At 43.3% G+C, this 19,522-nt stretch overlaps 1 protein-coding gene across 1 annotated transcript in view; it reads left to right on the forward strand.

The window, feature by feature from the left end:
* Wdfy2 (WD repeat and FYVE domain containing 2) overlaps nucleotides 1–19,295 on the forward strand; it is a 243,666-nt gene extending 224,371 nt beyond the window's left edge. The window contains exon 12 of the mRNA XM_042685433.1: nucleotides 19,179–19,295. Coding sequence (XP_042541367.1) covers nucleotides 19,179–19,256 — 78 coding nt within the window. The 3' untranslated portion in view covers nucleotides 19,257–19,295. The remainder of the gene's footprint in view (nucleotides 1–19,178) is intronic.
* Nucleotides 19,296–19,522: the final 227 nt, after the last annotated feature.

Genomic DNA, 19,522 nt, shown 5'->3' on the forward strand with positions numbered 1-19,522 from the left:
CAGGGACATGAAGGAGAGGGCTGGTTAAGTGCTAACTGATGTGTGGCCACATTGGGCTTTGAAATGTGCTCTTTTGTTTTCAACTTTATTTATGCCTGAACATTGTCTGAGAATATTGATGTATCACCCCAAGGGTGGGTAGATAGTGAGGAAGGAGAGAGGAGGGAGACTGAGTCCTTCAAGTCAGGCTCTGCCCCCAACTTGGAGAAGGTGATGTGGGGACAGAAAGAGGATGGAGCCAAGGATTGCAAATGAGGTAGGAGTCCCAAGTCTTCTATAATTCTAGGGAAAATGGAAATAACCTGCCCAGGAGGACAGGGGCAGAATAGGGCTATTCCATTTTGACCCAGCAGAGGGCGCACCAAGTACTTTCTTACCATAGAGAAGTATTGAGAGGTGACTGGGAGGCCTGGGGTGGATGACCAAAGGTGACACCAGGTGACTTTAGCTCAAATAAGATGCTTTCACTGGACATAAGGGTTCTTTTACAGCCATAGACAGAACTGAGCCTCCAGGTGTGAGCTGACACTTCTGATTGATGGACATTCTGTGCTTGGTTTGATCATAAAGAAACAAAGCAAAGCAAAGCAAAAGCAACTCACAGCTTAACACCATAAAGGTTGTGCATGCAGCTGAGATAGAAGCACAATGGAGTGGGTGCTGTGCTCCTGTGGAGATCACTCCAGAGATACCCCTGACAGTGTCTTCATCAAGAATTTCTAGCTTGGCACCAGTGGTACACACCTATAATCCTAGCTACTCAGGAGGCTGAGATCTGAGGATCACAGTTGGAAGGAAGCCAATCTGAGAAGGAAAGTCCATGAAACTCTCGTCTCCAATTAACCACCAAAAGCCCAGAAGTGGATCTGTGGCTCAAGTAACAGAGCACCAACCTTAAGCAAAAGAGCTAAGGGACAGTGAATTCAAGCTCTAGTGTTCACACACACACACACACACACACACACACACACACACACACACACACACACACACACACATGAATTCTAAAGCAAGGGGGTTTCCCATGGGAGGAGCTCCCCCTCCCTGACCCACTCAGAGTTTGGGGGACACACTAATCTAGTACTATATCAACTGCCAGGAGCTTCAAATCAATAACCACAGCAGCAAGAAGGATGGCCAGTGGTTACTCTTTGGTATCATCCTAGATACCAGACATCTTGACTTACAAAAGCCCTCCAAAATTGAACCTGTCCTTAAGCAGAAGAGCCACTGTATGATGTTCAGAAGCCCAAACACAGGCATGGATGGCACCTCAATTCATTCTCCCTGACTGGAAACAAACCCAACTCGTTTATAGCACAGAACTAACTACCCCTGAATCACAGATGTGTGCACAGATAGCCAGGTAAAGACACGGGCACCAGGCCAAGTACAGAACACTCAGTAGCAATGCATAGAACCCACCATGAAAGGAATTTTACTTTCTGCAAGGATAGGCTAGCATTCAAGCCAGGGCCTCACAGTGAAGTCTACTTCCTTCTGATATGTGGTGTGTGTGTGTGTGTGTGTGTGTGTGTGTGTGTGTGTGTGTGTGTGCGCACATGCACGCAGGCACACATGCACATGGTGTTAGGAGCAGTCGTCAGTCTTCATAATGAGCAAATCTCCACCTGGAACACACAGACACATCTGCTTCACAGGACATGGAAGGCCAGCATGGTGAGACTGAATACCAGGATCCATACAGCAAACAGTAAAGGGTTTTGCCACAGTACACCTGAGGCTGCAGGAAAAGAGTGATAAAGACCTGTAATTTTCCAGAAGGAAGCAGAGGAAGAGGAAGAAGCGGAGGGAGGAGGTGGGTATAGTATTTGTGTGCGTGCGTGCTGTCTCCAGGGATAGTCATCATCCCCATTGTTATCAGATAAGATGTCACTACAGCCTGGGACAGGAGCCACCTCAACCTGGTGAAGTCATGCAGCAGGAGAGACACTTGCGCCCAGGGGCACAGAACAAAGTAGTAATGGAGGGAGAAGTAGGAAAGAAAGAAAGAGAGGTAAATATGTTGGAGTTAGAAATAGTGCCATTATACCTTGCTAAAGTTCTACTGAGCCATATTTCTAATTCTATCCTTCACTTATACATACATATTATATATAATTGATTTTGATGCATATTCAAGTTTTTGATCCTCTTTCATCAGGCCATGTTCTATTTAATTTTATTACATATTTCATTATCCTTCTATAGTAGTGCTAGAGAAGAGCAGATTAAATTGCATGTATGTATGCATGTGTATCACCTGATGTGTGTGTTGGGGGGTGTATGTGTGTATATGAAATTTCACTTGAAAGAATCAGAATTAGACCTGGCAAGTCAGGGTCTTTGGTAACATTTTCCTCGTGAATAGTTTGGACAAGTAATTAACTGATGTAAACTTATTTCTCTAGGGAGACTTGGGCCAAATTTCTCTTCTTCTCACCTGTGACCAGAAATGCTGGGTTAACACATATTATCTCCATCAATTATTTTATCCGTCTCAAACCAGAACCATTGAGCCACAATGTCAGTAGTGATTTTTGCTGAGTGGTAGAATTCACAGAGGACTTTGATTTTCTTCTTGGTGCTTATCTGTATTTGGTTATTTCCTACAGGGGAAAGCTATTACTCATGAAAAAAAAATAGCAAAACCTAAGTAAAATGCTTGTTGAGATGTTTTGGCATACGTGACTGGCTTCATCTAATGCTATACTAAACTGTGCACTGTCTGTGATTGTTCCTGTCTTTTGGAAGAGGAAACTAAGGCTTAGAGAAATTCCATTTCACAATGAGTGAAAAATGAGAACAGCAGTCTGTACTTCAGAAGATGGCTGAAGTGCTGTGTTCCATAGCTGCCATGTGTTAACTCCTTTCTCCGCCCTTTACTATGTCTCTTTATTTGGCATGTGAGAGAAAGTGGGCAGATCTAACATGAGACTCCTAGACTTTGGACCCTGTTTCAGTACCACACCATACTTGTTTCCCTTGTATTATTATTGTGGCTTGAACCCAGGACCTGGGCATTACCCCATAGCTTTTCATCAAGGCTGACTCCTACCACTTGAGCTATAGCTCCACTTCCAACTTTTTGGTGGTTAATTGGAGATAAGAGTCTCACAGACTTTTCTTCTTGGGCTGGCTTTGAACCTTGACCCTCATTTCTCAGCCTCCTGAGTAGCTACAATTACAGGTGTAAGCCACCAGATGCCCTGCTCTGAACAATAGTTAAGTTAGAAAGCACTCTAATATTTTGATTTTAATTTTGTTAAGTTCATTTCAAGATCTTCTACTGGATCGCGACTCTCTGCTCTTTTTTGGAAACTCTGAGAAATGTCGCCTCACTTCTTTAAATTTCTCTTGGCCTCACTGCAGTACCATGATGCTAAGCAATGCATCTCACAAAGGATGCTGGGACTCTATATTCAGTGGTCCCAGGGGGATTTAAGGCAGAGCATTTATCATCACAAGTAAGCTGCTGCCTCCAGGGACTGGATAAACCTGTTTGTTGCTGCTGCAGTGATTATGGACTCACTGTGCATTACCTCGCTATGAGGAGCACAAAAATTTGATTTGGTTTCAAACAGTTTCAGGTGGCCAGGAAAAAAAAAATCAATGCTGTTTATTAGGGTCCTGGTTTGTTTATTAAATTGCCTTTGGGTTCCGGGGCTGGCTCTCATAAAAGGAAAGTTGGTTGTTTTTAAGAACAGACCCCATGGACAGTAACATTTCTAAAGGAAAGTTCCATTTAGCAGCCCAGTAACGAGGCGGCTGTGAGGAGGGGCGGAGGGAGGGCAGAGGTGATTACAACTGAAAACGTTGCCCTTGTTTTGAGTGTCTCCATGGTCCCCGAACCATTGAAGTCCTTGCTTAACACCTTGGGGATACTCAGTTCCATTGGGCCCAGAGCCTTGGGGCTTCCTTAGAGCCAGATAGGCTCAAGCAGATCCCAGTAGGAGGCTGTAAAAGAGATTATTGTGTGTGTTTGTACATTCCAGGACATTCCTCAGCAGATGTTGTCAGGAGATGAGGGCATTTAATAGTGAGGTGACCTCAGACATGAAAGTCCCAGTGGTGTATCCCAAAGCAGATATTCCCTGCAGGGGATGGAGTTTATGACTATCAATGACATATGCAAACACAATTTTTAAGATGTTCCTTTAGCTGGGCACTGGTGGCTCATACCTGTAATCCTTGTTACTCAGAAGACTGAGATCTGAGGACCAAAGTTCCAGGCATCCTGGGAAGGAAAGTCTTATTAATGAACTATTAAAATCCAGAAGTGGGGCTATGGCTCAAGTGGTAGAGCATCAGCCTTAAGCCAAAAAGCTAAGGGGCATGGCCCACGCTCTGAGTTCAAGCCCCGGTACTGTCAAAGACATTCTTTGATGTTTTTGATCAATAGCCTAGCTAGTATCTTTTGAAGAGCTCCAGCCCTGGAAAGCAGCTGGCAGATAATTCAGACAGTGGGTGTGAACAAAATTTTGTGTATTTTCTCTTGATTCTGTTTTCTGTTATATTACTCTGGGTTTTGTTGTTGTTGTTTTGTTTCTTTTTGTACAGGATTCCACTTTGGATGCTGTGTTTTCTAGCTTTCATATGGCAAGTGGGAGATGAGTTTGGATGGTTGGGAGAAGTCATTGACAAATGCAGACTCACCTACCAGATGTTTTGCCAGGGGTAACCTTTCTGTCAACTATGGATTTTGGGGAAGCCTAACTGCATATTTGTTCTTCAGTTATTTCTTCTATATAAATGGATGCCAAGACATGAACAAATAAGTACCCTCTACTGACACAAGCTTGAGACTAGGGAGAAGGGCTCTTACCTCCCATTGCCCCCATATGAAACATCTGAGTATATGGTTGATGGATGACTTTAGCCAATTAATTCGATGTAGCCAATTGACAACTAAGGAGCCATACGTTTTTGTTTTATTTTTAGGTTTGTTTTGTGCCTAGGCACTGTCCCTGAACGGTTTTGGTCAAGGCTAGTGCTCCAATTCCAACTTTTTGGTCGTTAATTGGAAATAAGATTCTCACAAATTTTCCACCTGGGCTGGCTTTGAGCCATGGTCTTCAGATCTCAGCCTCCTGAGTAGCTAGAATTACAGGCGTGAGCCACTGACACCTGGCTTAAATGCCATTTTTAAAAAAAGAAGCACAGAGGTTAGGCTCATACCTGTAATCCTAGTTACTCAGCAGGCTGAGAACTGAGGATTGTGTTTCAAAGCCAACCGGAAGAAATAAATCCATAGAATCTTACATCCTTCTTACTTTCTTCCCTTATTTCTTCCATCCCTCTCCTCACCCTTGTCCCTTCCTTCCTTCCTTTTCCTTTTTTTCTTTTTGAGACAAAGGTCTTGCTGTATAGTCTAAGCTGGCCTTGAACTCTCTAGCTTCCTGCCTTAGCCTACAGGTATGCACTACTACATCTGACCAAGGAGATCTGTTTTAAAGAATTCCCTTAAATATCTAATTCTCTTTGTATGATTAAAACTGAATTTAATTTGTGTGTGTTCCCAAGATGCATCCTCTGTGTAAAATGAGACTCTCATTCTTACACTGCTTCCAGAAGCTGGGTGGGAGGGCGGAGCTGGCAGAGAATCCTCCCGCCTGAGCAGAGCAGATCCTCTGCTGTTAGTCGCTGCCACATACTGTCAGCATGGAGCATTCCACTGCATGGACCACACATGGGGTTATAAGTGCTGTGACTCACCTGAGCAAGTGGACAGGGAGCGCTTACCAGACCAACTAACTGGGCCAGATCCCCACGTTTTCTTAGTGGTCATTTTTCTCTCCAATGCAGTGATTCCTCTTCTTCTTTTTTTAAATTTAGGACTTTGTCCTCTAGGCCCATTGTTAACCAATGGCATGTGTTGTATCTACTTAAAATAGAAGGAAGAAATGCTTATTTCCAGCAGTGACCAGTCTAGCTCAAGGAATCAGGCCACAGAAGGGTTCTAAGATATATCTTTGCTATAATGCAGGCATTATTGGCTCATCTATGGTCCCCAAATTGCCAACAGCCTCCCCTACTTGGATATACAGGGCTGTATGACTTGTTTTAGCTAATGGGCTATGGAACACTTGAACCCAAAGCCTTTTAAAATTGATTCATGATCCTTTGTTTCCTTGTCCCATTGTGAAACCTTGGATATCTCAAGACTGAGGTAGCTTGCATTGCCTGCAGGAGCCCCTGAGGCACCAGTGGCCCACACAGGTTATGTTAGGTACTTCAGAGGTTGAGATATGAGGATTGGGACTTAAAACCAGCCTGGGCAAGAAAGTCCTTGAGACGCTTTATTCCAATTAACCACCCCAAATCTGGAAGTGGAGCAGTGGCTCAAGTGATAGACTGCTATCTTTGAACAAAAAGTTCAGGGACAGCCGGGTGCTAGTGGCTCACGCTTGTAATCCTAGCTACTCAGGAGGCTGAGATCTGAGGATGGTTGTTCAAATCCAGCCCAGGCAGGAAAGACTATGAGACTCTTATCTCCAATAAACCACTCAGAAAACAAGAAGTGGTACTGTGGCCCAAGTGGTAGAGTGCTAGCCGTGAGCTGAAGAGCTGAGGGACAGCACCCAGGCCCAGAGTTCAAGCTCCACGACCAACAAAAACAAACAAACAAAAAAAAAACCCCAAAAACAAAAAGTTCAGGGACAATGCCCAGAACCTGAGTCTAAGCTTTAGGGGATTGGGGAAAAATTTACAAAAAAGAAAGAAGGAGAAGAGGAAGAAAGAGGAAGGGGAAGAGGTGAGGGAAGAAAGAAAGAAAAAGAAAGGAAGAGAGAAAGGAAGGAGGAGAGAAAGAGAGGGAAAGAAAGAGAGAAAAAAAGAAAGAAGAGAAAGAAAGAAAAGAAAGAAAGAAAAGAGAGGAAGGAAGGAAGGAAAGAAAGAAAGAAAGAGAAAAAGAGGAAAGGAAAGGAAGAAAAGAAAGAAAGGAAAGAAAGAAATATGTTAAGCCACTGAGATACTAGGGCTAATTTGTTCCTGATGCACAGTTTAGTTACCTTGACTAATACATTTGTCAACAATGTTCAAGAAAGGAAATTCTCTTTGTTTAAAAGATACTTAAACTTTTTAATATTGATTTGACTTTTCCCTCCGCACATGCCTTGAAGGGAATTTAAGCAGGAGAAATAACTCATATTCTTATGACCACATTATAGTCAATTGACATTAAATTTCTAGGTATACAGAAAGCTATAAATCCAGAGAAGTCTAATATACATATTGATCAAATCGTCAACCCAGGGAGACTTGCCTTTCTAGTTATCTCTGACAGTCAGCTGAATCCATTATTAGATGAAAATACTTTCCAAGTCTCGACACAAAGACCTCCAGATACCTGATGCCAAATGTGTTGGGTATGAACTGCTTTTCAATTCAAACCCCAGCTGTGTGGCGAACATTGAGTAATGACTTAAATATCTGCTCATTCCTAATGAATAAAAACAGCTGCCGCTCACAGGAGGGTCAATCTGTGCACAGATGGCCTGGAAAGACCCTAATAAATTTAATAAAATCTGTCTTCCCTTCTGTGTTTTTTTTTTTTTAAGTATTGCTTAGCACCTACTTTAAATCTAGATCTTTCTGTGTGAGCTACTGTATAACAATTATCCACTTTGGCTTTAGCACGCTTCCCAGAGCAGGTGATGACAGCTAACAGATGTGGTGATTTTTTTTTTTTTTTTGGCCTCAACGTTACCCTTTTAAATAAACTTTTTAAAAAAATATGATAGTGCTAAGCAAAAATGCTTCCATTTTGGCCAGTTGTGAAAATACTATTTAGTGGCATTAATTACAGCCACCATCTTGTGTTGCTATTACCAATAATTTTCAAAACTTTTTAATCACATTAAACATAAACTATATAATGACAGTAGCTTCCCAATACCTCATCTCTGCAGTGGCTGTTGTGATTTTAATACATTATCCATCAGAACTGGCCTGTGTGATCTTGTCTCATCGATGCAGCCTTGGCAAAAGAACAGCTCCAGCCAAATTCATATCCCAGATAGCTAAAGGCAGGCTCCAAAGGTTCTCTTACTCCATACATCATGATGATGATGATGATGATGATGATGATATGATTTTATTATTTGCATAAAAAATCCTCTTCAGAGCACTCCCAATTTTCCACATAGGGGCAACTCTGATGTGTTTATGAACTCTTCTTTAAAGAACAGAGCCATAAATAAGTCTTATATTTTGAACTATTATAATACTATTAGCTTCCAGGTCTGTTGATATAATCCAATTGTTTTCCCATTACAACAGAACAAACAAACAAAAAACCCAGCTAGTTATCAATGGCTCACACCTATACTTCTAGCTACTCAGGAGGCTGAGATCTGCAGATAGCAGTTCAAAGCCAGCCTAAATAGAAAAGACTGTGGAACTCTTAAATTAAACACACACACACACACACACACACATATGCACACACACACACACACACACACAGCTGGAAGTGGAGTTGGAGCTGTGGTTCAAGTGGTAGAGCACCAGCCTTGAGCAAAAAAGTTCAGTGCCCAGACTCTGAGTTCAAGCCTTAGGGCTACCACTACCACGAAATAAATGAATGAATGAATGAATAAATAAATCCAGATCATCTTGTTCCTTATCTTTCATACATTGTATATATAAAGGTACTGTTTCTGTTTTCATTTTTAGCCTACCGGCTTTTGGAAGATGAGACTCATGTAGCATAAGACCTTTTTTATTTTTTGCTTTGTTAGGTTGTGGGACTTGAACTCAGGGCTTAGGCATTGTCCCTGAGCTCTTTTGTTCAAGGCTAACACTCTACTACTTTGAGCCACAGCTTCACTTCCATGTAGTTAATTGGAGATCCTAGTCTCACAGAGACTTTTCTGCTCAGGCTTGTTTTGAACCATGATCCTCAGATCTCAGCCTCCTAAGTAGCTAGGATTACAGGTGTGAGCCATCAGTGAGCCCTGTTTTCAGGGAGCATTTCAGTGGCATTGAGTATGGTGCAGGGTGGTACAAGCCACCCTTTCTGCTTCATCTCTTCATCGTCTCAGAAGAGAACCCTGCTTCCATCACACAGGCAATTAAGGTCCTGAGGGTTTTTTGTTTGCTTGTTTCTGTTTTTGCTTTTTTATTTTTCCAACAATTTCTATAACCTTTGTATCTCTGCTGCCTCCTCTATGCATTATACTTCTGGACTAAGAAGTTGTTCCATATACATGATGTGTGGAGGTCTCTACTCATCCATCTATTCAGAGAAGGCTTTGTGACCACACAGTACTCTAGCATGCGTCTACATTGTGCATTGTGCATCTTGTGCATCTTGTGCATCTTGCTGGCTATGAACTTCTGCATGGGATCATGGGAACGAGGAAAGGGCCTTAGGCAACCTCTAGCCTAGCAGCTCCCAAGTCACCTGGGGGGAGAGGGTTCAAAGGATGTGCCTGTCTTTACTCCTGACATACTGCATCGATATCTCCTGTGTGGGGCCTAGATATCTACATTTTCAAATATTTGCCAAGTTCTTCCTGTGATGATGATTTGGGACTTACTCTCTCTTCTCTCCCTCCCTTCCTCTTTCTCTGTTTCCTGTATCTCTGTCTGTCTCTGTCTGTCTCTCTCTGTTCCTGTCTTTCTCTGTCTCTCCCTCTCGCAGACTTCCTGTCCATATCTCATTTGCAGTACTGGGGATGGAACCCAGAGCCTCACACATGCTAAGTAAGCACTCTACTCTTGAGCTTCATCTCTTGTCCCCTTGCCAGCTCCTCTGAAACACATACATTATGTTACACATGAAACTTTGTCATTCCATGGCCCAGCCTTGCTGACCGGCAGCATCCAGCAGCTCAGTCAGCAGCCCTTCACCTGTGAAAGCTACGGACAATGCAAGACCAGGAAAGTGAAGAGCGCACAAACAAAGCATGCTGCAAGGAGAGGAAGGATCTGAGTTAGAAACACAAAGACCTTCTATTTCCTTTTTACCGGGTTTACTTTGCATCCTGTGCAACCTGACCTTCTCTCAAGTCTGCACTCAGCAGATGGGGGGAGAAGATCGATGCTTGCCAGGGGCTTGCATACGATGGGTGGAAGCCAAGCCTTGCACTGCTGAGAAAGACTTGCACTGCTGACACGTCTGAGCGGATTCTAGGGCCCAGGCTTCCAGTACAGCCTCTCCAAGTCTGATGGTTTATAGAAAAAGGATTTATAAAAAAATAAGATTATGAAAGTACTTATAAGCTGCTGTTCTGCTCATGCAGGATGTCAGAAGCCACTAGCATGCACTAAATGAGGCAGGATCAACACTGAGCTTATATTCAGGGCAGATGGCCCTTCTGTTTCCTGAATAAAATTCCCTGACAACGCACTTTCTTACCTAAAGAATTTGCTTTGTGGCATGCAACAGAGACACCTGCACATTCACATTTATTGCAGCATTATCCAAAACAGTCAAGTTATGCAATCCAAGTAGGTGCCTGTCAAAAGATGAATGGATAGAGAAAATGTGGAATATATACACATTGGAGTTTTATTCAGATATAAAAAAAGAACAAAATCATGTTGTTTGAAAAAAGAAAAAAGGATATAACGAGATCATTTTGTTAAGCTAAGTAAGTCAGACTCAGAAATATTTTTTTAAAGAGATAAACATCAGTACAGTGTTCCAGTTCACACCTGCAATCCAATCCTAGCTACTCGGGAGGTTCAAAGCAAATCCAGGTCAAAGCAAATCTGGGCAGAAAAGTAAATGGGTTCTTTTCTCTAATTAACCAAAAAAAGCTAGAAATGGTGGTATGGCTCAAGTGGTAGAGCACCAGTTTTGAGTGAAAAAAGCCAAGCAAGAGTTTGAGGCTCTGAGTTTAAGTTTGTGACACACACACACACACAAAGACAAACCACATTTTCTCTTATATGTAGACTCTAGACTTAAAAAAAAAAGACAGGAAAGATGAGGGAAGACTGTTTATGAAGAAGAAAACTGGTAGGAGGGGAAAGGCGAGCAAGAAATGGTAATGGGGAGAGTAAGTATGATCAAATATGAAATATATATATGAAGATGTCAGAATGAAACCGAGTGAAATGTGCAAAAATTGGCTTCATGGAATTTTTCCTCTTTCTGTTTATTTGGTTATATAGTCCCTGACATAATACTTGGGTATGCCATGATTTGGATTTGATTAGAATGTGTTTCTCAAAAGTCTGTGTGCTGAAATCTTGGTTTTCAATGTGGTGGTATGGACAGGGGGTGGGGCTTTTACAAGATAGGGACTGATGGGAGGTAATTAGGCTATTGGGGGGCCACTCACAGAAAAGATTAATGTTTTTTTCCCCCCACTTTTTCACCAGGTTAAGACATAACCAAAGGAACCATAGCCAAAGGCTAAGCAGATGGGGCTACCTAATCTTGGACTTGGGGCTTCCAAAATGATGAATTAAATAAGCCTCTTTCCTTTTTCTTTTTCCAGCCCCGCCTCAGGCTTGATCTCAGGGCCTGAGCACTGTCCCCAAGCTTCTTTTTGCTCAAGGTTAGCACTCTACCACTTTAGTCACAGGGCCGCTTCTGGCTTTTTCTGTTCATGTAGTACTGAGGAATCGAACCCAGAGCTTCGTCCATAAGCCATATTCCCAGCCCAACATCTTTCCTTTATACAGTTCTTGGACTGACTCTGTTTTATTCTAGCAGCAGAAAATAACCTAATACAAGTTGTCTCTTAAGAACTTTTGACAGTGTTTTACAACTCTCTTCCTGTTCCTGCGTTGGGAAAGAACAGAGGTATGGAGTGCTAGACCAGGCCTGGGTCCAAATTCTGGCTCTGCCTTCATTATCTTTGTGGCTTTGGGCAAATGTATTGCTCTCCCTGAAGCTACATCTTCCTCTTCAGTAAATGTGTCAGCAAACACACACACACAAATAACTTAATACATGGCAGTTATTAAAATCAGATAATCACTTCCCCTTTGGTTTAGGTTTTGCTTGAGCAGTATTATTTTTTAATTATTAATTTTAATGTCTTTTGGGTAGGTCTCCAAGCAGTTTCCACTTTCAACGTCTAAACAGTATCACATAACATATTTTCTCCTGGTTCCCATGGCCAGCCATGTTCACCGAGATAGAGCCTCGGAAGTGGGCATCTACGGCAGCCTTCTGAATGTCTGTTCCTTCCTCTCTAAGTAATTCATCCCAAAGTTTGTTCTAGTGTCCCCAGTTCCCCATTCTCCTAGGCAGTACATGAGCTCTGGTGGGAGCTGGCTCCACCCTGGGTTGGGAAAAAGGCATGATGTTGAGCCCTAAAATGATCAGCATGGTCACATTTGTTGGATAGGCTATCTGTTGGTAGATTGGCTCATGACCCAGATGTGGAGTTTTGCAGAGAATAGGCAAAGCTTTCTCACTCTTCTGACTGAACTTTCACAAGCAAAGTTTCTCCCTCCCTGGATGCTAGTGCAATTTGTTCTAAGGGTTGTTGGCAGCCATCTTGCTACTCGGATAGCAAGGAGGGCAGAAGAAAAGCTCATTGAATCACACCACCATTGAATTTATACTGCTGTATTAAATCTCCTGAATTTAAACTGCTGAATTTAAATCTCCTGTTTTAATTAAACCAGTGTGCATTGGTCTGGTTTTCTCCCTCCCACCCTCCCTTCTTCCCTCCCTCCCTCCCTCCCTTCCTCCCTCTCTTCCTTCCTTCCTTCCTTCCTTCCTTCCTTCCTTCCTTCCTTCCTTCCTTCCTTCCTTCCTTCCTTCCTTCCTTCTTTCCTTCCTTCCTTCCTTCCTTCCTTCTCTCCTCCTTGTTGTTTTTTCTTCCTCCTCCTCCTCTTCTTTTCTGTTTGTTTTGTGCCAGTATTAGGGCTTGAACTAGGCTTGGCTTGCCTGCTTATAGGTGATGCTCTACCAATTGAGCCATGTCTCTAGCCCTGCTTGTTACTAGTTGGTTGGAGATGGAATCTTGTGGACTTTTCTACGCAGGGTGGCTTCAAACTGAAACCCTCAGATCTCAGCCTCCTGAGCAGCTAGGATTATAGGAGTGAGCCACTGGCACCTGGCTAGGTTTTCTTAGTTACATTGAATACAAGACTGGTTTAATCTATAAATGTCTGGTCCAGTTTCAAAGGTCTCAAACTTATTTACAGCTCCCAGTTATCTCTGGAGGAGAAAAAATCCAAGGCCTTAAGTGCCATAACTCCAAAAGCAACAGAGCAGGAAGGACAGGGCTGGGCTATATGCATCAAGCTTATAATCCTAGCTACTTGGGAGGTGGTGATCAGGGGATCTCAGTTCAAGGCCTGACTAGGGACAAAAGCTTCCAAGCTAGCAACTTACCAATGGCTGGACATAGTGGCATGTGCCAGTCATCCACAAGGGCACAGGGAAGCACATGTAGAAGGTAACAGGTCTAGGATGACCTAGGCATAAAGCAAGAACATATCTTGAAAATAACCTGTGGAGAAAGGGGGTGGAGGTGTGGCTCAAGTGGTAGAGTATCTGCCTAGCAAATACAAGGCCCTGAGTTCAATCCCTAGTACCACAAAAAGCCCCCCTGAAGTTACCCTCCAGACCAATCTTGAGTTCATCTCTAGGAAATGCTGGGAGAGCAGATGTGCAGAGATTTTTACTCATATTTCCACTGTTCTCCCCCCCCCCCTCCAGACCACCTGTCTCTAAACTCACTGTCATCCTGATCATCAGAGCCACATAACTTATGCAGCCCCACAAGGCCCTGTGCTCAACAAGCCCCAGCATTTGGCTCAATGCTCTTCCATGGCCATCTTGTAGATAAGTTTACCTTTGAACCTGTGCCTTGTACATGTCATCTGTTGGGGCAGTGAAGTAGATATATGAACAGAGGGGGCACGCTGGAATACCCCTGCCTGTCTCTCCTTGCTGCCACATTTGCATAGAGCATGAGTCAAATCTGATGGGTCCTAGCATGTGGGATTATCCAGGACTCAAATGAATACTAGGCAAGTGGAGGGCACATTCCCAATTGAACCAGAGCTGCTTCCACTGCAGGCAAATTCCCCCCCCCCCCCCCCCCGTCACTTCTTCTGACTCAAGGAATAACCCTGCATTGGCCAACCTATCACCCTGCATAGGGTGACCCTAGATGGAAAGGAAAGACAGAGCAGCCCAGAGCTCCTTTCCCTTCAGTCCATCTTACTCATCACTAAGCAGAAGGTAGAGTTGGCAGAATTGTGTCCATATCAAGGAACGAAGTAAAAACAGTTGTTAGTTCTGTGCAGTGTTGACACACAAAAAGTGTCACTTTGGTGGCTCCACAAAAAAAGTTAAATGCTATGATAATTACACTTAAAACTGGCAATATAAAGGCCTGGTGGGGGATAGTTTGGTGAGGGACCTCCTGCCCAACAGATACATGGCTCTGGGTTTGATCCCCAGCACTGCAATACAGCGAAAATGCTAGCATTAAACAATTTTAAGATGAAGGGTAAGATTTGTGCTAAAATTAAATGCTTTTCTTCTGCTTCAATTGATACTAAAATGCAAATAAAGATCCTATGGCTGGTAAAAGGAAAATTCATAGTTTTAGCAGCTCAAGAAGTATTTGAACAAGGCACATTGGTTTTGTTTGGTAGTGGTTCCTGCAAATTATGGTGTAGGCCGTATTGATCAGGGGTGGCACAACCCTCCTGATAGAGGCAGCCAATTAGAGAGAGAACTTGGAGTAGGGCCAAAGAAAATGTTTCTTGCTGGTAAAGGATGGAAACTAGAGGCTGGCGAATCCCATTCTCTATTCCGGGCCTTATCACTTGTTGCCAAGAGGATAAGGTGAATGACATCCTGGGAGGGCCGTCACGGTGCTGCAAGCTCGGGCAGATGGTGCTGCCAGCCACAGGTGTAACACAGGTGTTCAGTGACCCAGAGCCATGGAGCAGCTCCCAGAAGAATCACCAGCCATCTAACCTTCCTTTTTTTTCCTTTGTTGGTGGTGGGGCTTGAACTCTGGGCAATGTCCCTCAGCTCTTCAGCTCAAGGCAAACATTGTACCACTTGAGCCACAGCACCACTTCTAGTTTTCTGGTTGTATATTGGAGATAAGAGTCTCATTTACTTTCCTTCCGTGATCCTCAGATCTCAGCCTCCTGAGTAGCTAAGATTACGGCATGAGCCACCAGCACAGAATCTGTCAAAATAATTCTTATCTTCATTTAGCCTTCCCGCAGCTTGATTACTTTTCCACAATTGCCTCTTCTAAATTCAGTTTAGTATAAAAAGCATTTAGCGGGGCTGGGAAGGTGGCTCAGTGGTAGAGCACTTGCCTTGCATGCCTGAGGCCCTGGGTTCGATTCCTTAACACCACATAAGCAAAAAGAAAAGAGCTGGAAGTGGCACTGTGGCTCAAGTGGTAGAGCGCTAGCCTTGAGCTGAAGAGCTGAGGGACAGTGCCCAGACCCAGAGTTCAAGCCCCACGACCTGACCCCCCCCCCAAAAAAAAGCATTTAGCTTATTCTATTTCTTCTGGATTTCCATTTCTTATAAAGGTTCTTGTGTTACATAAACCTAGGTGTTGTGGAGCATGACTGTAATTCCAGCCCTCAGGAGGCAGAAGCAGGAGGATTGTCAGTTCTAGGCCAGCATGGGCTCCACAGCAAAGGACTTTCCTAATAGACTTGTTAAAACAATATCATAGCCACCAGAAAGCACAAAACACAGGGTCCACTAAGTAATACCCACTGCCAGCCACTGTCATTACCTTTCACTGCAGCCCTTGTGAGGGACTAAATGGAGAGCCATAAAGGAAATAAAAAAGGATGCCCTGTAGCTCTTTCTTGGATTTGGAATGAGCTGATACTGGATCATTCTGAGCCTGATCTTCCTATAGTTTCCATTTCCTCCCTGCCCTTGTCATCAGGCTGAGCCCCAGCTTCATTAGAATCAGCCTTTCTGGACCATCACTATCAATGTCAAATGCACTGTGTGTGTGTGTGTGTGTGTGTGTGTGTGTGTGTGTGTGTGTGTGTGTGTGCGCACACGCACGTGTGCACCAAACCAGGCTTGAACTCAGAGCCTGACGATTGTACCTGAGCTTTTGTGCTCCAGGCTAGTGCTCTACCACTTGTGCTACAGATGCACTTCAAACTTTTTGGTGGTTAGTTAGAGATAAGACTCTCACAGGCTTTCTCATGGGTGCAGAATCCTGCCTGAGTAGCAGGATTACAGGTATGAGCCACAAGTGCCAGGCTCAAATGCACATTTGTTGGTTTGGTTTTTTTTCACTTTTACAAAATCGTTTTTAAATTTTTAATGTGATTATAAAGGTGATGTACAGAGGAGTTACCATTTTGTAAGTCAGGTATGAGTACATTTCTTTTTGGATAATGTCACCCCTTCTTTCACTCTCACAGTTTTTCCTACCTGTCCCCACCTACAAGTTGTATAGTTCATTTTCAACATAAAAGTCTACTGAACACCATTGCTGCTTTGTTCACGTTTTGTCTCTCCATTTCTGTGTCAAATGCATTCTTTTTTGTTTGTTTTTTTTTTTACCAGCACAACTATGTTTATTGCAGCATTATTTATCATAGCTAAGATATGGAACCAACCTAGATGCCTCTCAGTAGATGAATGGATCTGCATCCATCAGAAAGAATGACACCTCCCTATTTGCTAGGAAATGGAAAGACTTGGAAAAATTTATATTAAGTGAAATAAGCCAGACCCCTTCCCATTTTTTCCCCAATTCTTTATTGTGATTAAGTGGTTACATAATTTCACAAATTTCACAGTATTGTGGGATAGTAAAGCTTAGTTAAAGTCACAAACACATTCTAACATTCATGGAGTAAATTGTCTATCATGGTCTATAACATTTATGAGTTCTATGAGCTTTGCAATACAGTTATTTCTTCCACATTAGGTGATATGTACATTTTTTTTGTTTTGCATAGCATCAGCTGTTCCCTCTTTCCCACTTGTTCCCTCCCTCCCATCGCTGCCATTGAGTTGCTTAGTTCATTTTGATCAATGTCCAGTGCAGCTGATGGGTCCCACTGTTGTATGTTTTCCCCTGATTCCCTCTAGTTCTGTGTCATCTTCCTGGTTTCCCTCCGGTGTGCACATATATATCAGCAGCATGGGGTTATTTAGTAGTGCTTCGACCAGATGAGTGGAAGTCCTTTGTTTCTTAAGTCTTGTTAATTTTGTTGTATCACCTAACATTTTGGATTTAGCATCTACTTATCAGGGAGACCATGTGTTGTTTGTCTCTTTGCTCTTGGCTTACCTCGCTCAACATGATTTCTTTTAGCTCCATCCATTTCTCTGCAAATACCATTATTTTGTCCTTTCTAATGGCTGCATAATATTCCATTGTGTATAGATACCACAATTTTTGGATCTATTCATCTGTGGTGGGACATCTGGGTTGTTTCCATATCCTGGCTATTGTGAACAGTGCTGCAATAAACATGGAGGTGCACGTGTCCTTGTATACTGGTTCCTGTTGTTCAGGGTAGATGACTAGAAGTGGTTTGACTGGGTCATAAGGGAGGTCAATATTTAGCTTTCTGAGGACCCTCCAGACTGCTTTCCAAAGTGGTTGTATAAGTGTACATTCCCGCCAGCAGTGTAATAGGGTTCCTCTTTCTCTGCATCCCCTCCAGCATTTGTTGTTGGCTGGCTTTAGGATGTGGGCTGTTCTGACTGGGGTAAGGTGGTATCTCAGGGTTGTCTTTATTTGCATTTCTTTCAGGGATGGTGAACATTTCCTCTTGTGTTTCTTTGCCATTTTTATCTCTTCTTCTGAGAAGTCTCTCTTTAGTTCCCTTGCCCATTTAGTAATTGGTTTGTTAGGTTTGGGAGGGATTAGTTTCTTGAGTTCCCTGTATATACTGTATATTAACCCCTTGTCTGATATATTGCTGGTAAATATTTTTTCCCAGTTAGTTGGTTGTCTTTCTAGCTTGGTTGCGATAGATTTAGCTGTGCAGAAGCTTTTTATTTTAAGGCAGTCCCATTTGTCAAGTATTTCTCCAATTTGTTGTGACCCTGGGACTCTGTTCAGGAAGTTCCTGCCTGTGCCTATAAGTTCAAGTGTCTCTCCTACTCTGTCCTGCAGTTGTTTCAAAGATTCAGGTTTGATGTTAAGGTCTTCAATCCATTTTGAGTTGATGTTGGAGCATGGTGATAGGCTGGGGTCCACTTTTAGTTTTCTGCATGTGGCCTCCCAGTTTTCCCAGCCCCAGTATCAAATCCATTCTTAATCTCCAAGACTTAGTACATGATTGATTCTCAGATTCCCAGAGTCACAGACCTACCAGAAAAGGGTGGTGACAAACATGGCCTCAGTGTCTGCATTTAAGATGACTCTTAGGTGATGATGCCATGTCCCAATCCACCACAACTAGGGGCAGTACAATGATGGAGGCTGGGCCGAAGAACCAAGATTTGGGGGGACCAGGGGACCCGAAGCGATTCCTGCTGTCAGATCCCAAGACCCCTTAACAAACATTTTTATTGAGTTCATTCAGTACAGGGAGGGGACTGAAGTTACAAGCAAATGCTAGGGTTACAATCATTAGCATGAGGCATAGTTTGCATACAAGTGATAAATGACTTCCTTATCTTAGAAAGCAGAGAAGCAATAAACATTCCAACCTTAACACAGACTATCATCTTAAACACAGGGTAGTAATTTCAGCCTCTGTGTTGCCTAGACTGCTGATTTTCCCAGGGCCCTAGGCCCCAGCCCCTAGTGTTCTGGGGGCTTTACTGAGAGATTGGAGATCAAGCTTTCAGCCCCTTGATACTTCATAGCTTCAGCTCAGCTACAGAGCTCACAGTGCCACAGAATCCAGGCTGCAGAATCTTCTGCAGAGCCCTCCTGAGAGCCTGAGTGTATAGTGTGGGCAGCAAGGCAGTGCACTGCCCTGGGCTTCAGGAACTCACTGGATGGGGGAAGGGGGTAATAGCGGTGAACAGCTCTACAGCTTCTCCATCCCAAGCCACAGACCTGCCTCCTGGGGAAGCTGGGGGCCTGGTCTTCGGTCATGAGAACTCTCTGAAACAGAGGTCTTATTTCCTGGTGATGTTGTTGTATCCAGACAGTGGTCCAACAGCAGTGATGACCACCAGCCAGTACTGATGCTCTGCCTAGCTGCTTATTAACACCAGTGTGGCTGCAGTTGCCACATTCTAGTTTTGTATAAAATGAGAGTTTGTGTCTACACAGATTGCAAGAGCTGGTGAAAGAGTTAAATCCCTCAGGAAGACCAAGGGAGACAGTCATCCTGAATGGGAGCCACAGTGAGAGGATGTAAGAATCAAAATGTTGGAGCCAGATCATTCTTTATGCCAAGAACACAACTCAACCAATTCCTGACTTCCACGTGATACTGAAGAAAGAGCCTTTGTGAGGATGCCCTCTTCAGGACAGCCTTGGAATTACTGATCAAGGTTCTTGCTCAGGTCTTGAAGGAGATTTATTGGGCCACTGCTCTTCTTACCACTGCTCTTTGCAGCTTCCAGTTCATTGTTCAGAGGTCCAGGTACCCTAGCAGATATTAAAGATATCCT

Source organism: Dipodomys spectabilis, unplaced genomic scaffold (genome assembly GCF_019054845.1).
Source record: "Dipodomys spectabilis isolate Male_0828 unplaced genomic scaffold, ASM1905484v1 ptg000095l, whole genome shotgun sequence".
In the NCBI taxonomy this organism is placed as follows: domain Eukaryota; kingdom Metazoa; phylum Chordata; class Mammalia; order Rodentia; family Heteromyidae; genus Dipodomys; species Dipodomys spectabilis.